Source organism: Portunus trituberculatus, chromosome 40 (genome assembly GCF_017591435.1).
Source record: "Portunus trituberculatus isolate SZX2019 chromosome 40, ASM1759143v1, whole genome shotgun sequence".
Lineage (NCBI taxonomy): Eukaryota > Metazoa > Arthropoda > Malacostraca > Decapoda > Portunidae > Portunus > Portunus trituberculatus.
In genome coordinates, this window is record NC_059294.1 from 7,562,501 (window position 1) to 7,576,632 (window position 14,132).

The 14,132-nt window shown below is 45.0% G+C and overlaps 1 protein-coding gene across 7 annotated transcripts in view; it reads left to right on the top strand.

Moving 5' to 3' along the window:
• Positions 1-14,132, top strand: part of LOC123515821 (adenylate cyclase type 8-like) — a 250,755-nt gene that overhangs the window by 168,116 nt on the left and 68,507 nt on the right. For all 7 annotated transcript variants that reach the window (XM_045274682.1, XM_045274685.1, XM_045274687.1 and 4 more), the window contains 3 exons: positions 6,496-6,598; positions 7,545-7,695; positions 8,316-8,445. In XM_045274682.1, the coding sequence (XP_045130617.1) occupies positions 6,496-6,598; positions 7,545-7,695; positions 8,316-8,445 (384 nt within the window). The remainder of the gene's footprint in view (positions 1-6,495; positions 6,599-7,544; positions 7,696-8,315; positions 8,446-14,132) is intronic.

A 14,132-nucleotide genomic window follows, 5' to 3' on the forward strand; every position in this document is an offset into this window, starting at 1 on the left:
CGCCCTCAGCGTGGTGGCGTGGCAGCAGCAAGGAATCGTCTATATGTGCGGTTGACGGCTCCAGTTTCCTTCCTTTGAATATTATTACGAAAATGTCCCTACTTTACATTTCCTTCGCGTTGTGTTGACTGGCTGATGCAATAAAAGTGTCCTCAGCAAAAATGCAATACACTCCAGCAACTGATTGAAATTTTCCCAAAGTCATTGACACCATCGTTGCCGAGAAAGAAAAAAAAGTGGAAAGTGAAAGCCTGTTTATGACGCGGTGTGGAGTCCTGGAAGTTCTCCTCATCCGGGAATCTTGAGAACTTTTACTGGAAGTTGTTCAATAATACAAGAAAAGACGTGATCGCCTGTGAATATTAAAGGCGAATAAACACAACAACTCCAGCGTGAATAACACCTACAACAGCGACACCACCACCACCAACACAACCAACAATAACAACTTCAGGGTCGTTTGTCTCTGGCGTCAACTCATTATTATGGAGGAGGAAGAAGAGGAGAAGGAAGAGGAAAAGGAAGAAAAAGAAGAAGAAGAAGAGGAGGAGGAGGAGGAGGAGGAGGAGAAGGAGGAGGAGGAGGAGGAGGAGGAGGAGGAGGAGGAGGAGGAGGAGGAGGAGGAGGAGGAGGAGGAGAGAGAGAGAGAGAGAGAGAGAGAGAGAGAGAGAGAGAGAGAGAGAGAGAGAGAGAGAGAGAGAGATAGAAGACGAAGCAGAAGAAGGGAAAAAGAGAAGAATGAAAAAAGGAAAGGACTCAAAAGTTTGCTATGATTACTACATATGTGTGTGTGTGTGTGTGTGTGTGTGTGTGTGTGTGTGTGTGTGTGTGTGTGTGTGTGTGTGTGTGTGTGTGTGTGTGTGTGTGTGTGTGTGTGCCCTTATATCTGTCTATCTGTCACCAACACAATATTACACACAAAAAAAAAATAATGACAAATAAGATGAATGAATAACTTGGCCCACAAAGGAACTGGGAGAGGATTAGTTCACCGGGACGTAAATAAGGCTGATAAATTTATTACTCACTAATACGCTTTAAAGAAATTTCCCTAAGGTGCACTTGAGAGAGAGAGAGAGAGAGTGTGTGTGTGTGTGTGTGTGTGGAGGCTGGAGGCTATGAGGTACGAAGTAGGTGAAAATTAGGTAAGGGCGAGTGGGAACTAGAAGAGCATTTGAGAGTCGCTTGAGGGAGAGGTGAGAAGTGAGCGCTGAAAAGACATGGAAGAGCAGAGGAAGCTTTAGTCTAATGGGAGTCTCTGAGAATAGAAAGAACTTGCAATTGATAACTTTTAAAGACTAAAATAACGATTCGCGAGGTGAAAGAGAGAGAAGAAAATGGAAAGAATATTGAGAGATGGAAAAGTGAGTGCGAAAGGAAAAGAAATAATAAAACTGACAGGATAAAATAGTAAGAATGGTTTGAAACTGGAGAGAAAACGAGTTATGGGATAGAAACGACAAAAAACAAATGTAGAATATGAAATAGAATTAAATAGAAAGAAAAATAAAAGTTAAAAAGGGAAAGGAACCTAAATGGGAGAAAAATCAAGGAAGAGAGAGAGAGAGAGAGAGAGAGAGAGAGAGAGAGAGAGAGAGAGTAAGAGTTAGAAAGCATATAGAGGTACCGTGTGAGTGTTAAGAAAAGGAACAAATCTCTCTCTCTCTCTCTCTCTCTCTCTCTCTCTCTCTCTCTCTCTCTCTCTCTCTCTCTCTCTCTCTCTCTCTCTCTGATGCTGTAGACCTTTGTGTGGGCTGATTAACTTGTGGACTTGACAACCTGCTCTTCCAATCCCGGTTCCTTCCCCTCACTACTCAGTATTGGAGAGGAGGTTTAGTTGTGGCGGCTCAAGGGGAGTGGGTGGGGGGAGTGAGACAGAGTGGGAGAGATAGGGAAGGTAAGCGAGAAACAAGGGGAAAGTTAGGGTTGAGGTAGCAGTGTTATTGTAAGCAGAAGTGATGTATTGTGAGTGAAGGAAGCTGCTTTTGTACTTGAAGGGTTGTCTATCGTGCGTAATCGTATGTGTGTGTGTGTGTGTGTGTGTGTGTGTGTGTGTGTGTGTGTGTGTGTGTGTGTGTGTGTGTGTGTGTGTGTGTTTATTCATGGTTATGTAAATTGGTACACACGACCACTACATAAGTTAATAGGTGGTTAATTGACGTTATATAAGTCAGATTACGTATTAGTGTGTGTGTGTGTGTGTGTGTGTGTGTGTGTGTGTGTGTGTGTGTGTTTGTGTTTGTGTTTGTCTGTGTGGTAAACAGACTCACGCAGATACTGATCACTAATTAATCTGTAGAGTACCCGTACCAACACGCGACTAAATATTTGTGATTGGCAGAACCCTTTTTTATTCCCCCTTAACTTCCCGGCCTGTCTTCCAACGCCCATGAAGGAATACTCGTTTGTAAGCCACGCGTGTTATAGATTACTTCTCTCCTAAGAAGTCTTGGTGGTTTATGATGTGGCGTTACGTGTCTGGTGGCGTGTCTGGGATAAGGTTAGCAGGTCGACTTGTTTTTGTTACACGTGCGTTGGCTGTTCAGAGTTGAGTAGCCGCGAGACGATAACATTTCAAGTAGCGTCGAGGCTTTACGTAATGTAGACACTGTAGGTTTACTAAAACAAGCGCATTTTAGGATTGTGCTCTTAACGTATGGTGTATCGAGTTACTAAGGATTAATGACTGTAGAAGGTTTACTCTTTTCTCTCGCTTTACAGGAAAGTGAAGGTAGCACGTGAGGGAAAAGACGCGCGTCGACCGGCTCGTGAAATATCGCCTATGAAAAATGTCGTTGTTGTGAACGCGAGCGTCATTAATACTGAATAAAACTAATACGGAAATATTGGATATTGCAATATTACTTCAGTAAGGAAATAATTATAACGCTGCTGTCATAAGACTGCCTTCATGTTAGCGTCGCCTATGCCATTTGTTCATTTCTTTTATTTGCTTCCTTTGCTTTGAATATTTTCACGGGAGTGTGAGTTTTTTATCACTGTGTGTTGATGGGCCGGCGGTGTTGTGTCCATAACGGCATCAAATTTTCACTCTTAAGCTCTCATACATAATGCATTTCCAGGAAATGCTGCTATGTACTCATGTTTAATCAAAACGTATTAATATTTCAATCATATTTAGAAAGCACTTTCTATTAATAATTTTAGATGCGTTTTCCTATTATAAACATTTCAGTAATCTGGCTTTCATTGGTGTTTTGATAGCCTCCTCCGCGCGGCGTCAGTGACTTCGTCATGGTGGGCAGGAAGACGTCAAGCAGCCTTCCGGTGTCTGCTGCTGGCTGGGGCAAGTAAGCGAGGAAGCGAAGCCGCCACCCTGAATAATTATCAGCCGGGATTGAGTTATTGACGAAGGCAAATACGTGTCGGGAATAAGATATGGAGGCGATTTTGGGAAAAAATAGAGTAAGGCATGAGGCTGCAACGAGTCTTGACGGGAGGGTGCGAGGAGTGTGAGGAGCGAGTTGTCCTTGTGAAGCCAGGGCAGTGCTCACCGCGGAGGCTGCTCAACACTGTTTCCATGTGTGCTTCTAAGGACGTCTCGCCACCTTGGCTGTGTTGATGTCGGTGATTATGAAGAATAAAACTTCTTTACTATCTTTTTCATCGAAGAGCCAAGACACTCTTGGAGTCCTGATATTTTCCCTCATATTTTCCAGGTTAAGACGTACGGGTGTCATGGTCGCCTCTCAGGAAAGGAGTGCCAGTGGTCTAGCTGGGCGATGCCTGTCAGGCTCTGGACTCAATCTTTCACAGCAACACCAAGCAGCACTGAGGCACTGAGGGGCGACCTGAAACTTTAAGCGTCACTCTTTGTACAAGCAAATCACGTTTTTCAATAAGCTGTTGAAATGTAACCAAAATTGTTTTTGAGCCATGACGGGGAAGTCAAGACAGGCCTCTGATGAAAGCCCAAACACTTTAAATTAGAACATCATAAAATTACCGCTACCTCTCTTATTGTTTGTGGATGTGGCGGCAGCGGGTGGTGGTGGTGGTCGCGATGTCAATGGTGAAACAAGGTGCTTTGGCCGAGATTGCGTGTCGATAGTAAGAAGGGGTGTTGCGGGCGGAAGAGAAGGAGGAGGGCGGTGATAGTGGTGGTGGTGGCGGGAGGGTGGAGGAGCACTGCCATTTTCAAGCGATGACAGTGATGGATCGTCAAGCTTCCTTAGTCATGGCGTGGGAGATGGATGGAGGCGGCTGAAGTCACGCTGTCAGACCAGGGAGGGGCGGAGGGGGACGGGGAGCGGTCGGCTGGTGGCGAAGGGCGGAGCGTGACAGGAGTAGGGAGGGAGAGCATGAGTTTTGGCAAAAGAAGGAGGAAAAAGTGGAACGAGGGCAAGGAGTAAAAATATATAGAAAGGGACAGGAATTCAATACTTCATTTACACTTGAAGACCTGAAGTTTGTGTTGTAAGTATAAGAGAGAGAGAGAGAGAGAGAGAGAGAGAGAGAGAGAGAGAGAGAGAGAGAGAGAGAGAGAGAGAGAGAGAGAGAGAGAGAGAGAGAGAGAGAGAGAGAGAGAGAGAGAGAGAGACAGGCACGTGCATATATAAAAGTCGACCTGTAAAAAGAATCTACATAATCAAAGCAGAACCATTGGCTTGATCCGACACGAAGCCAGGTGGGCCTCGCGTGTGTCCCGAAGCACCTGCCGCCTGCTCTTTGATGCTCCTGAGGGGATGAGGCACCATCTGTGAGGGCCGAGGCGTGCACCTGTCGCAGCAGGCGGTGATAGAGGAGAAGGAGAAAGAAGAAGAATAGGAGGAGAGAAGAAACACCAACTAGGAGTAAAAGAGTAGGAAGAGAGGGTCCTTTCCTGGCAGTAATGCGTTGTAGGTAGTGATAGATGGATAGATAATTAGAAGAGGAAGAACAAAAGAAAAGGCAAAAAAGAGGATACGAGCGGCTTTGTAGTGCGGTAGATGGAAGGATGATAGGAGGAGGAGGAAGAAGAGGAAGGACTCTATTTATCTTGGTGGTCATGGCGGCGTTGTTTGGCCGAAGAGATGGTGGGTGGGACGGGAGAAGAAGGAACAATGACAGTGTGGTTTTATATCCAGTTTAATCTCTTTCCGGCTTACACAAGATAGAGAAACACACACACACACACACACACACACACACACACACACACACACACACACACACACACACACACACACACACATGGACGGGCTCAGATGGATACTAAAAAATTAATTCACAAGACACTTTTCCTCTCAAGTCACGTTTGTAGGTCTGCGCACGGACCCAAGCGGTAGGAAAGCTCACATGCGGCCTTGAACCACAGTGCTGCAGGCTGACTTGATCCTCCTGCTACGGGAAATGTTGAATAAATAGATAGCGGAACTTGGGCGGCTTTACTGATCTGGGAAGAATAATTACATTGTTGACATGAGCGAGTGGACCAGGCCAGGTGGTCCCACGAGGTGCTCTTCTGCTGGAGTGATGGTGGTGATGGTGGAGCGGCAGATGGTGGTTGTGGTAGTAATGTTGGTGGTCGGAGTGGTGCTGGAGGGAGAAGGAGGTCATAGATATCCCCATTTAATGTTTTCTCGTTCGTCTCTTTATTAGGAATTTTCGTAAATATATTCTCTCCACGAAACACTTTTCCATTTCTGAAAAGACACGAGGCATCAGGTCACCTCGGCGCTAAATTGGCCTGGGTATTCAGGAACTTGAACCCGTGTGACATTTTTTTTTTTTTTTTTTTTCTCCCTCTTTTGGAACGACATTTTGCAAGCCTCCTTTTTGGTGCACAGCGTGTCTCCAGTTACGAAAAGCTTTAAAAGAAAAGAAAAAAACGGCAGTGTGAAGGCGTTGCGGGTGGGAGGGGCAGGATGAGGAGGGGGGTTAGGATTCTGACTGAAGGGATGGAAGTGTTTGGGAGCTGACGGCAGGAGGTGTAAGGAGCGGGGAATGTGAAGTGCACCTTATTTTGAATTATTACAGCTCCTGCCACTGTCATTTCCGCGGCAGTCCAATAACAGGTGTTCATGTTGCCAGGGAACGCTGAGTCTGCGGTGGACTCGTGGGCTATCAGTGACTGCTCATTACAGCAAAAATGGGATTAAAAGTCACCCCCATAAAGATGTATATTGCAAGCTGATGACCTGTCAGACACAATAAACCTTGATGAGGACGAGTGAAATCAGAGGGAAAATAGAGAGAGAGAAAGGGAGATACAGGAACACAGCAACAAAAATATAACTGGTACCAGATTCTTCGGAATTTGAATGAGTTACGGCGCTACAACAACGAAGTCATGGCGATGGTAAGACTGCGTTGTCAGGAGCCATCACTGTTCCGAATGTTTGTTGACTTCTGACAGACCAACATCTTCATGGGAGGGTGTGGAGATCATGAAGAAAAAAGTAGGAGGCGCAGGAGAAATAGGTGTTAGTAATTACATGTTTGAAATGCATTGAGTGTTACAAGTGCCTAACCTGAGTCCATTGTACGTTGCAGTGGTGGACCGCAGCAGTTCGACGCGGGAGGCAGACCCCACCGGACAGATCTTCAAGCGCGGCCACGTGTACCACGGCGTGTACTTCCCAACGCTCACTAACAGGTACACATGACGCGGTCGTCGGAAGGTGTGTGGCCGTGCGTGAATGTGACACGGGTTGGAACTTAGATACTGAAGGACTGGATGAACTAACGTAATGAAATAAATGTGACTACTGGAGATTGTTGAGGACCGGGTAGAGGAGAATCTTAAAGGCTGTGAGACATGGAAAGACTGGAAAGAGACATGGAAAGAGTTACTGAAAGACTGGAAGGGCTGGGATTATTCAGATGTTAGAGGCAATAGCGGAGAGACTGAAAAGCTTAATGTGGTAATAGTAGTGGTGGTGACGGTGGTGGTGGTGGTGGTGGTGGTGAGTGGTGGGGTGTGGCTGGATGGGGAGTGGGAGGGTGCCGGAACCTTTTCATCACTGGCCCGAGCGGAACTAATCATGAAGCGAGGATGTCCACACTTCTAGAGCTTAATTATTCCTGCCAATTTATTTCAGCGGGGAATAGGATTGAAATGACTGCTGTGTGTGTGTGTGTGTGTGTGTGTGTGTGTGTGTGTGTGTGTGTGTGTGTGTGTGTGTGTGTGTGTGTGTGTGTGTGTGTGTGTGTGTGTGTGTGTGTGTGTGTGTGTGTGTGTGTGTGTGTGTGTGAGTGAGTTAAGCAATCAGTCGAGTGTCCAGTGCAATCAGTTTCTCACTTTGTAAATGTCATCATTATTACACAACACATTTTGCAACTCACTCATAATATATCCGTGACAATGATGATCAACTCCTTTTAGAAAAAATATAAATCCACTTTTGAAATACATTGATGAATTCTTTTATTCTAATTTTCATCATTATTGCACCATCCTTCACACTATTCACCCTCCAACTCTTCATTCATACCCGATCCACTCTTTCCTTTATGCTATTAACATATTCACTCCTTTAATCCACACCGCTATCACCGCCTACCGCCTCGTCTCCGCCACCCACGCCCCGCCCACTCTGCAGCTTCCGCGACCTGCAGCTGGAGTCGGCGTTCCAGCGGTACTCTCACAGGCAGCGGCAGCGATCCCTCATGATGGTGAATGGCGTGGACCTCGCCCTCAAACTGGCCGTGCTAGTCATCGTCCTCACCCAGGCCAACGCCGACCCTGTCCCGGTGTGTGTGTGTGTGTGTGTGTGTGTGTGTGTGTGTGTGTGTGTGTGTGTGTGTTTGTGAAACGTTTTATTTTAGTTTCTACTGTTTAGGGTTTCTCAATTTAAAACTACTACTACTACTACTACTACTACTACTACTACTACTACTACTACTACTACTACTACTACTACTACTACTACTACTACTACTATCGTATGTGTGAGTTACGGATATTTATTGATCTCTGAGTTTCTTCCAATATAAGACATCAGCATAATCATTGTGTCAGCAATACTTTTTTCTCCCTCCTCTATACTGAAATAAGATATAATAGTTTTGTGTTTCGTCTGCACTGACTCAGCTGTTACGTTATTGACAGGCAGGGCAGTCAGTCCCCTTTGCTACCCGTCAGCCTCACCTTCTTTAGAAATCCCACGTAGATAGGAAAGCTATCGCTCACTGACAACGTAACTGAAAGCCTCATATGTTCATGTATAAAGGCTTGAGTGGCAGAAGGCAAAAATATGTACTGTCTTTATTATTTGATGGTATTAGTGACAGGTTTTCCGTCTAGTGTGAAGAAAACTTATATATCTTTGTCTCTTTCTTTGGTGGTGGTGGTGGTGGTGGTGGCGGCGCAGACCATCACCTACTCAGTGTCGTGGATGTTGGTGAACGTAGTGTTTTGTGTGCTGTCTTGGTGGCGGAGGTTTGCCAACAACTACCTGCACTGGGGCGCCCTTGGAACCTGGCTAGTCCTCAACGTTCAAGGTAAGTTTAACCCTCTTATTACTGGGACACATTTTTACCATGAGTTTTGGGCATGATTAGACGATTTTATATACATTAGGAAAGGTCTATGGAAGTCAGAAGATTAATGGCCGAAATCTTCACTATTTTAATCCCCACATAAGTTTCTGAAGCTATATTATATCACCAAATAATAAATGAAATAGATGGTACTGAAGAGGTTAAGTTTGCTCTCTCTCTCTCTCTCTCTCTCTCTCTCTCTCTCTCTCTCTCTCTCTCTCTCTCTCTCTCTCTCTCTCTCTCTCTCTCTCTCTCTCTCTCTCTCTCTCTCTCTCTCTCTCTCTCTCTCTCTCTCTCTCTCTCTCTCTCTCTCTCTCTCTCTCTCTCTCTCTCTCTCTCTCTCTCTCTCTCTCTCTCTCTCTCTCTCTCTCTCTCTCTCTTATTAATATGGAAAGTATACAGGTTAATACAGAATAAACATCAATATTACCATCGCTTACTTAGCAATACTTTAAATGAGAGGAAAGCAGAGGAAAGAAAACAGGAGTATTGGATGAGAGGAAGGTGAAGGGAGGGAAGACGAGGAAAGGGGAGAGAAAAAAAAGGAAGTGAAGGTTTGGATGAGAGGAAGGTGAAGGGAGGAATAATGAGGAAAAGGGACAGAAAAGAAAAAAGAGTGAAGGTTTGGATGAGAAGAAGATGAAGGGAGAAAAGACGAGGAAAGGTGAGAATAAAAAGGGGGTGAAGGTTTGGATGTGAAGATGAAGGGAAGAAAGACGAGAAAAGGGGAGAGAGGGGAAAAAAAGGGAGTGAAGGTTTGGATGATAAGATGAAGATGAAAGGAGGAATGGTGAGGAAAGAGAAAGAAAAAAAAGGGAGTGAAGGTTTGGATGAGAGGAAGACGAAGGGACGGAAGACGAGAAGAAAAGGAGAGAGAAAACAAAAAGAATGAAGGTTTGGATGAGAGGAAGGTGAAGGGAGGGAAGATGAGGAAAAGGGAGGGAAAAATACATTGAAATTTTTTTAAACTTGAAGTCTTGCTAAGATTAGAACGAATTATCTGACTTATAGGTATCAATAGTAAAAAATAAAAAAAAATAAGTGAAGATTTGAGTGAGATAAACGTGAAAGGAGGAAAGACGACAAAAGGGAAGATAAAAAAAAAGAACTTTAGGTTTTGATGAGACGGAGGTAGGTAAGGTAGTTCCAGGCGAGGTGGCGTGTCTCTTGGAACACCTGAGGGCCGGGATGACTGACTTGGGATGCTGATAGTGCTGATCCGCCTGATGAAGTTACGAAACACATCTCAGGTCTCATGTGGCCTCCCTATCCCAACCCAAACTACCTTCATTCTCTCTCTCTCTCTCTCTCTCTCTCTCTCTCTCTCTCTCTCTCTCTCTCTCTCTCTCTCTCTCTCTCTCTCTCTCTCTCTCTCTCTCTCTCTCTCTCTCTCTCTCTCTCTCTCTCTCTCTCTCAACTCCCTATCTGCTTTTGTATTTCCAACTTCCTATGACTTTGCTTCACTTAAGAGAGAGAGGTTTCAAGACATTTATTTATTTATTTATTTATTTTTATTTTTATATTCTATTTATTTGCCAACTCCTTCGGATCTGCAAGGGGACTGGGAACCTAGTTGGCATATTTTTTTCTAGTTTTATGTTGCTCTTAGCCAGCTTTCTCCCCTCTTACATAAAAAAGAACCTGAACTTAAAACTTTGGGGTCTCTTGGGTCGCCTCAATCACGGAGCGTCTCCAGTACAGTCTGTAACCCAAAGAAACCTCCGCTCTAACTTTTCCCTCTCCTCCCTTCACGTACTTTTCTCTCCTTTTCTTTTTTCTTTTTTTTATTTTTTTGTTACCACTTCATTTCGCTCCGCAGTCTCGTTCGTCTCTTGCCTTAATTCTTACTGCCGTTGTATATGCTCTCTCTCTCTCTCTCTCTCTCTCTCTCTCTCTCTCTCTCTCTCTCTCTCTCTCTCTCTCTCTCTCTCTCTCTCTCTCTCTCTCTCTCTCTCTCTCTCTCTCTCTCTCTCTCTCTCTCTCTCTCTCTCTCTCTCTCTCTCTCTCTCTCTCTCTCTCTCTCTCTCTCTCTCTCTCTCTCTCTCGTGGTTATAAAGTCCAGGTCTATGTAAGCCGGAGAGGTGGAGGCCCGGATCCTGCACCCTCAGCCCCCTCTCCCTCCCCCTCGTCAATGTCTCTCGGGGAAACTTTGTACTTCCCATGAATTAAGGCAGAAGTAATTTATTTTATCCTCGTTAGATTTTTTTCCCCTTTCATTCGTTATATTTTTGTTCCTACGTCGTCATTTTGTGATGGTGGTTCGCTTATGAGGTAAAGGAAAGTTTTGTATAAAAAATGCTTTTATATGGAAGACAGAGAGAGAGAGAGAGAGAGAGAGAGAGTGTGTGTGTGTGTGTGTGTGTGTGTGTGTGTGTGTGTGTGTGTGTGTGTGTGTGTGTGTGTGTGTGTGTGTATACTCTCAACACTTCCTCTCCCACCTCCGTAACCCTCCCGCTATGTGTCTCGGTCTTTTTTTCTGACAAGGTAAGTTACAGGAAGAAGATAAGATTCTTAACTGCAATTAAGCGTTCCCTATTCCTCCTCTCTCCTTCCTTCTTCACCTCTACCTCCACCTCCACCTCCACTTGCTCTCCTTACCGTCACCACTCGAGTCCTTCCTCTCATTCTCTCAAACTTCACATTTTTCCTTACTTTTTTTCCACGAAATTCTCTGTTCCTTCTTCATTCTTGGCCTTTCTGCTCCTCCTCCTCCTCCTCCTCCTCCTCCTCCTCCTCTTCCGCCGTGATCTCATTAAGGCTAACAAGAGGGTCTGCGGCAATGTTGAGAGGCTACCGTAGGAGGTACAGGTAAGATGGCTCAGGGGGCTTCTTAAGACAAGGGTGTGCTGGTCCCCAAACCGCTGCTGGAGAGGAAAAGACGTGCTGTTACTCCGGGGATTGTTTCTTGATCGGGCGCTGAGACTTGCCACCTGTGTTTGATGATTCTGTGGGGTGAGAGAGAGAGAGAGAGAGAGAGAGAGAGAGAGAGAGAGAGAGACGTTCTTTCCTTCTATCCACCAAGGAAGAATGAATGGAGAAAAAAAGACTGATCGTGGAGAAAGAAAGCGAAGAAGAGAGAAGATAGAACGGGCTTGAGAGACGAAGAGAGAGAGAGAGAGAGAGAGAGAGAGAGAGAGAGAGAGAAGAGAGAGAGAGAGGGGAAGATCCTTTTCTTTCTTAATCTCTTTATCTTCTCTCTCTCTCTCTCTCTCTCTCTCTCTCTCTCTCTCTCTCTCTCTCTCTCTCTCTCTCTCTCTCTCTCTCTCTCTCTCCTTCCCTCTCTCAGCCTATTATTCAATATAAAAACCCCCTTTTGTCTATATAGATTCATTACCTCCCTGACACCCTCTTTATATTTCTAGTCTTCAGGAGGATCAGAACACAATTGGGTAGACGCTGGAATATTAGTCAAGCGATGGATAATAGATACTGAGAGGGTGTAGGGTTAGAACTGCTGGGCGGGAATGGGATGGGAAGGGAAGGGAAGGGTGTGATACTGGTATAGGGGGAAGGGAAGGGAAGGAATGGGATGCAAGGGTTTGTAATCGGTGTGTTTGTTAGAGCAGGAAGGGGGAATTTGTGTGAAGGAAACGATCTGGGAAGGGAGAATGAGGAAGAGGGATAGAGGGAGATAATAGTGTGGAGCACCGTCTTATCTCTCTCTTTCATCCTTCTCGTATTTATTATTTTTTTTCATTCCTTCCTTCATTCTCACAGTCCCTCAGTGTTAAGTATATCATTTCCTCTCCTTGCCATCTAGTTACCGTGGAGTCTATCTGTCTCTTTCCTTCCTCCTTTGTCCTTTCTTCAATACAATGTCCTTTCACACCTCGTCTTTCACCGTATCCCTTCCTGACATTTCCACCCTTCGTTTTTTTTTTTCCCCTCTTTTTTTTTCCCTGCCTTAACACGCACAAAGACACGAACGCCAATTTATTTACTCTTTTTTTTTTCCTCTTCCTTTGTTCTCTTTTTTATTATATTGTTTCATCCTCACTGCGTTACTCTGTACTTTAAACATCTATTTTCCTCGTTTTTTACTCGTAGATAAAGTAAGTCCTTTATCTTTTCCTGGTTCCTCTCTTCCCTCTCTCTCGCTGTCTCATTCACCACCCTTCGTTACTCTGTCTCTTGTTCTGACCTTAGCTTTTCCTTTCTTTTCATCTTTTGTGACATACATAAAAGCTCTTCTCTAACATTTTTCTCTTCCTACCTTCATGTACGTATCCATATCTCCTCTTATTTTCCTTCATTCTATCAACACATATGTACATTCTTCTTTAACTTTTCCTCTTATCTTTCTCTACCTATTTTCCTTTCCCATGCATGACTTGGTTTCCCTCTCCGTCATCTATGCAGTTCTCCCATTCACTCCTTTCTCTTCATCCTGTTAACAAACATGCAAGTTATCCTTTACCTTTCCTCTACTTCTATCTCTCCACTTCTCTCCCTCTCCATCTTCCTCCAATAACGACAGCCACTCCCCCTCTCGTTCCCTCCTCAGCTTTCATCCTCCTCCTACTCCTCGACTGTCGCCCACTCATCTTCGCCACACACTCGGCCTTGATACTAATGATCACTCGTGGCGCTCCTGACGTGGCTTCTGCAGGTTGTGGTTCTCCCTTTCGGCATTCACAGCACCCACACCGCCTCTGCTCACCCGCTAACTGCCTCTCAGTCTTTCGCATTTTGAATTCTTAATGGTGCTATTTCCGCGCTCTTATATATTTGGAGATGGTTGGAAATAAAAGGCATGGAGGGTGTGGAAGTAATGATGTTTTCTTTTATCTCATACCTGGAAACAGATAAGTGTTTTGGAGATGTCTCAGTGTTTACGTTGGTCGTGTTATATTTAGTTGTTTATCTCTACGGTTCTTGGTAGTCTTCGCTCTCTTCCCTCCTCATCCTCCCATCATCATCTTCACCGCCCCTCCAACTGGCCCTTCAGCTTCTATAACTGACCCTCTCGCGTAGTAACTGCCATATTTAGTTGTTTATCTCTACGTTTCTTGGTAGTCTTCGTTTGCCAGTGTTTGCTTCCCCCTCATCCTCCCCTCACCATCCATTTCCGGTAACCAGCATCTTTACCCCCCTCTAACTGGCCCTTCAGCCTCTATAACTGACCCTTTCGCTTCGTAACTGCCACTCCACATCCCCTTACCTCCTTTTCCTCCTTACCTCAAGCGCCACTTCCGCCCTCGCACCCTCTCTCCTGTTGCCACTCTTCCTTCGCCTAACTGGCATTACCTAAAATGTCCGTCGCTATGGCACTTCGTAACTCTGGCACTGGCGGGTTAATGTTTCAGTACCTCACAAACACCATATGCCTGACTCCTTCATCACACCCACGCTCGTATTCAGAAACGCCTTCCCCTCTCACTACGACAGTTTTTCGAGGCCACAGAGACAACTAGCTGGGTTTTCAAGACAGTTTCTCCTTTTAATATGCTAGAAATCTTGCCAATCTATCACCGGAACCGTAAAAATACTCTTAAAAAACACGAGTACTTTCAACTGGAGCCTTTGGAAAACAGTGATAGTGTGAGGACAAAGTGTCTCAGAATACAAATCCCAGTCTCACATTACACATTATTTCTCCTATTTCTTCTTCTTTCCTGTAGCTCCATCTCTCCTTTCCTCCCTCCCTG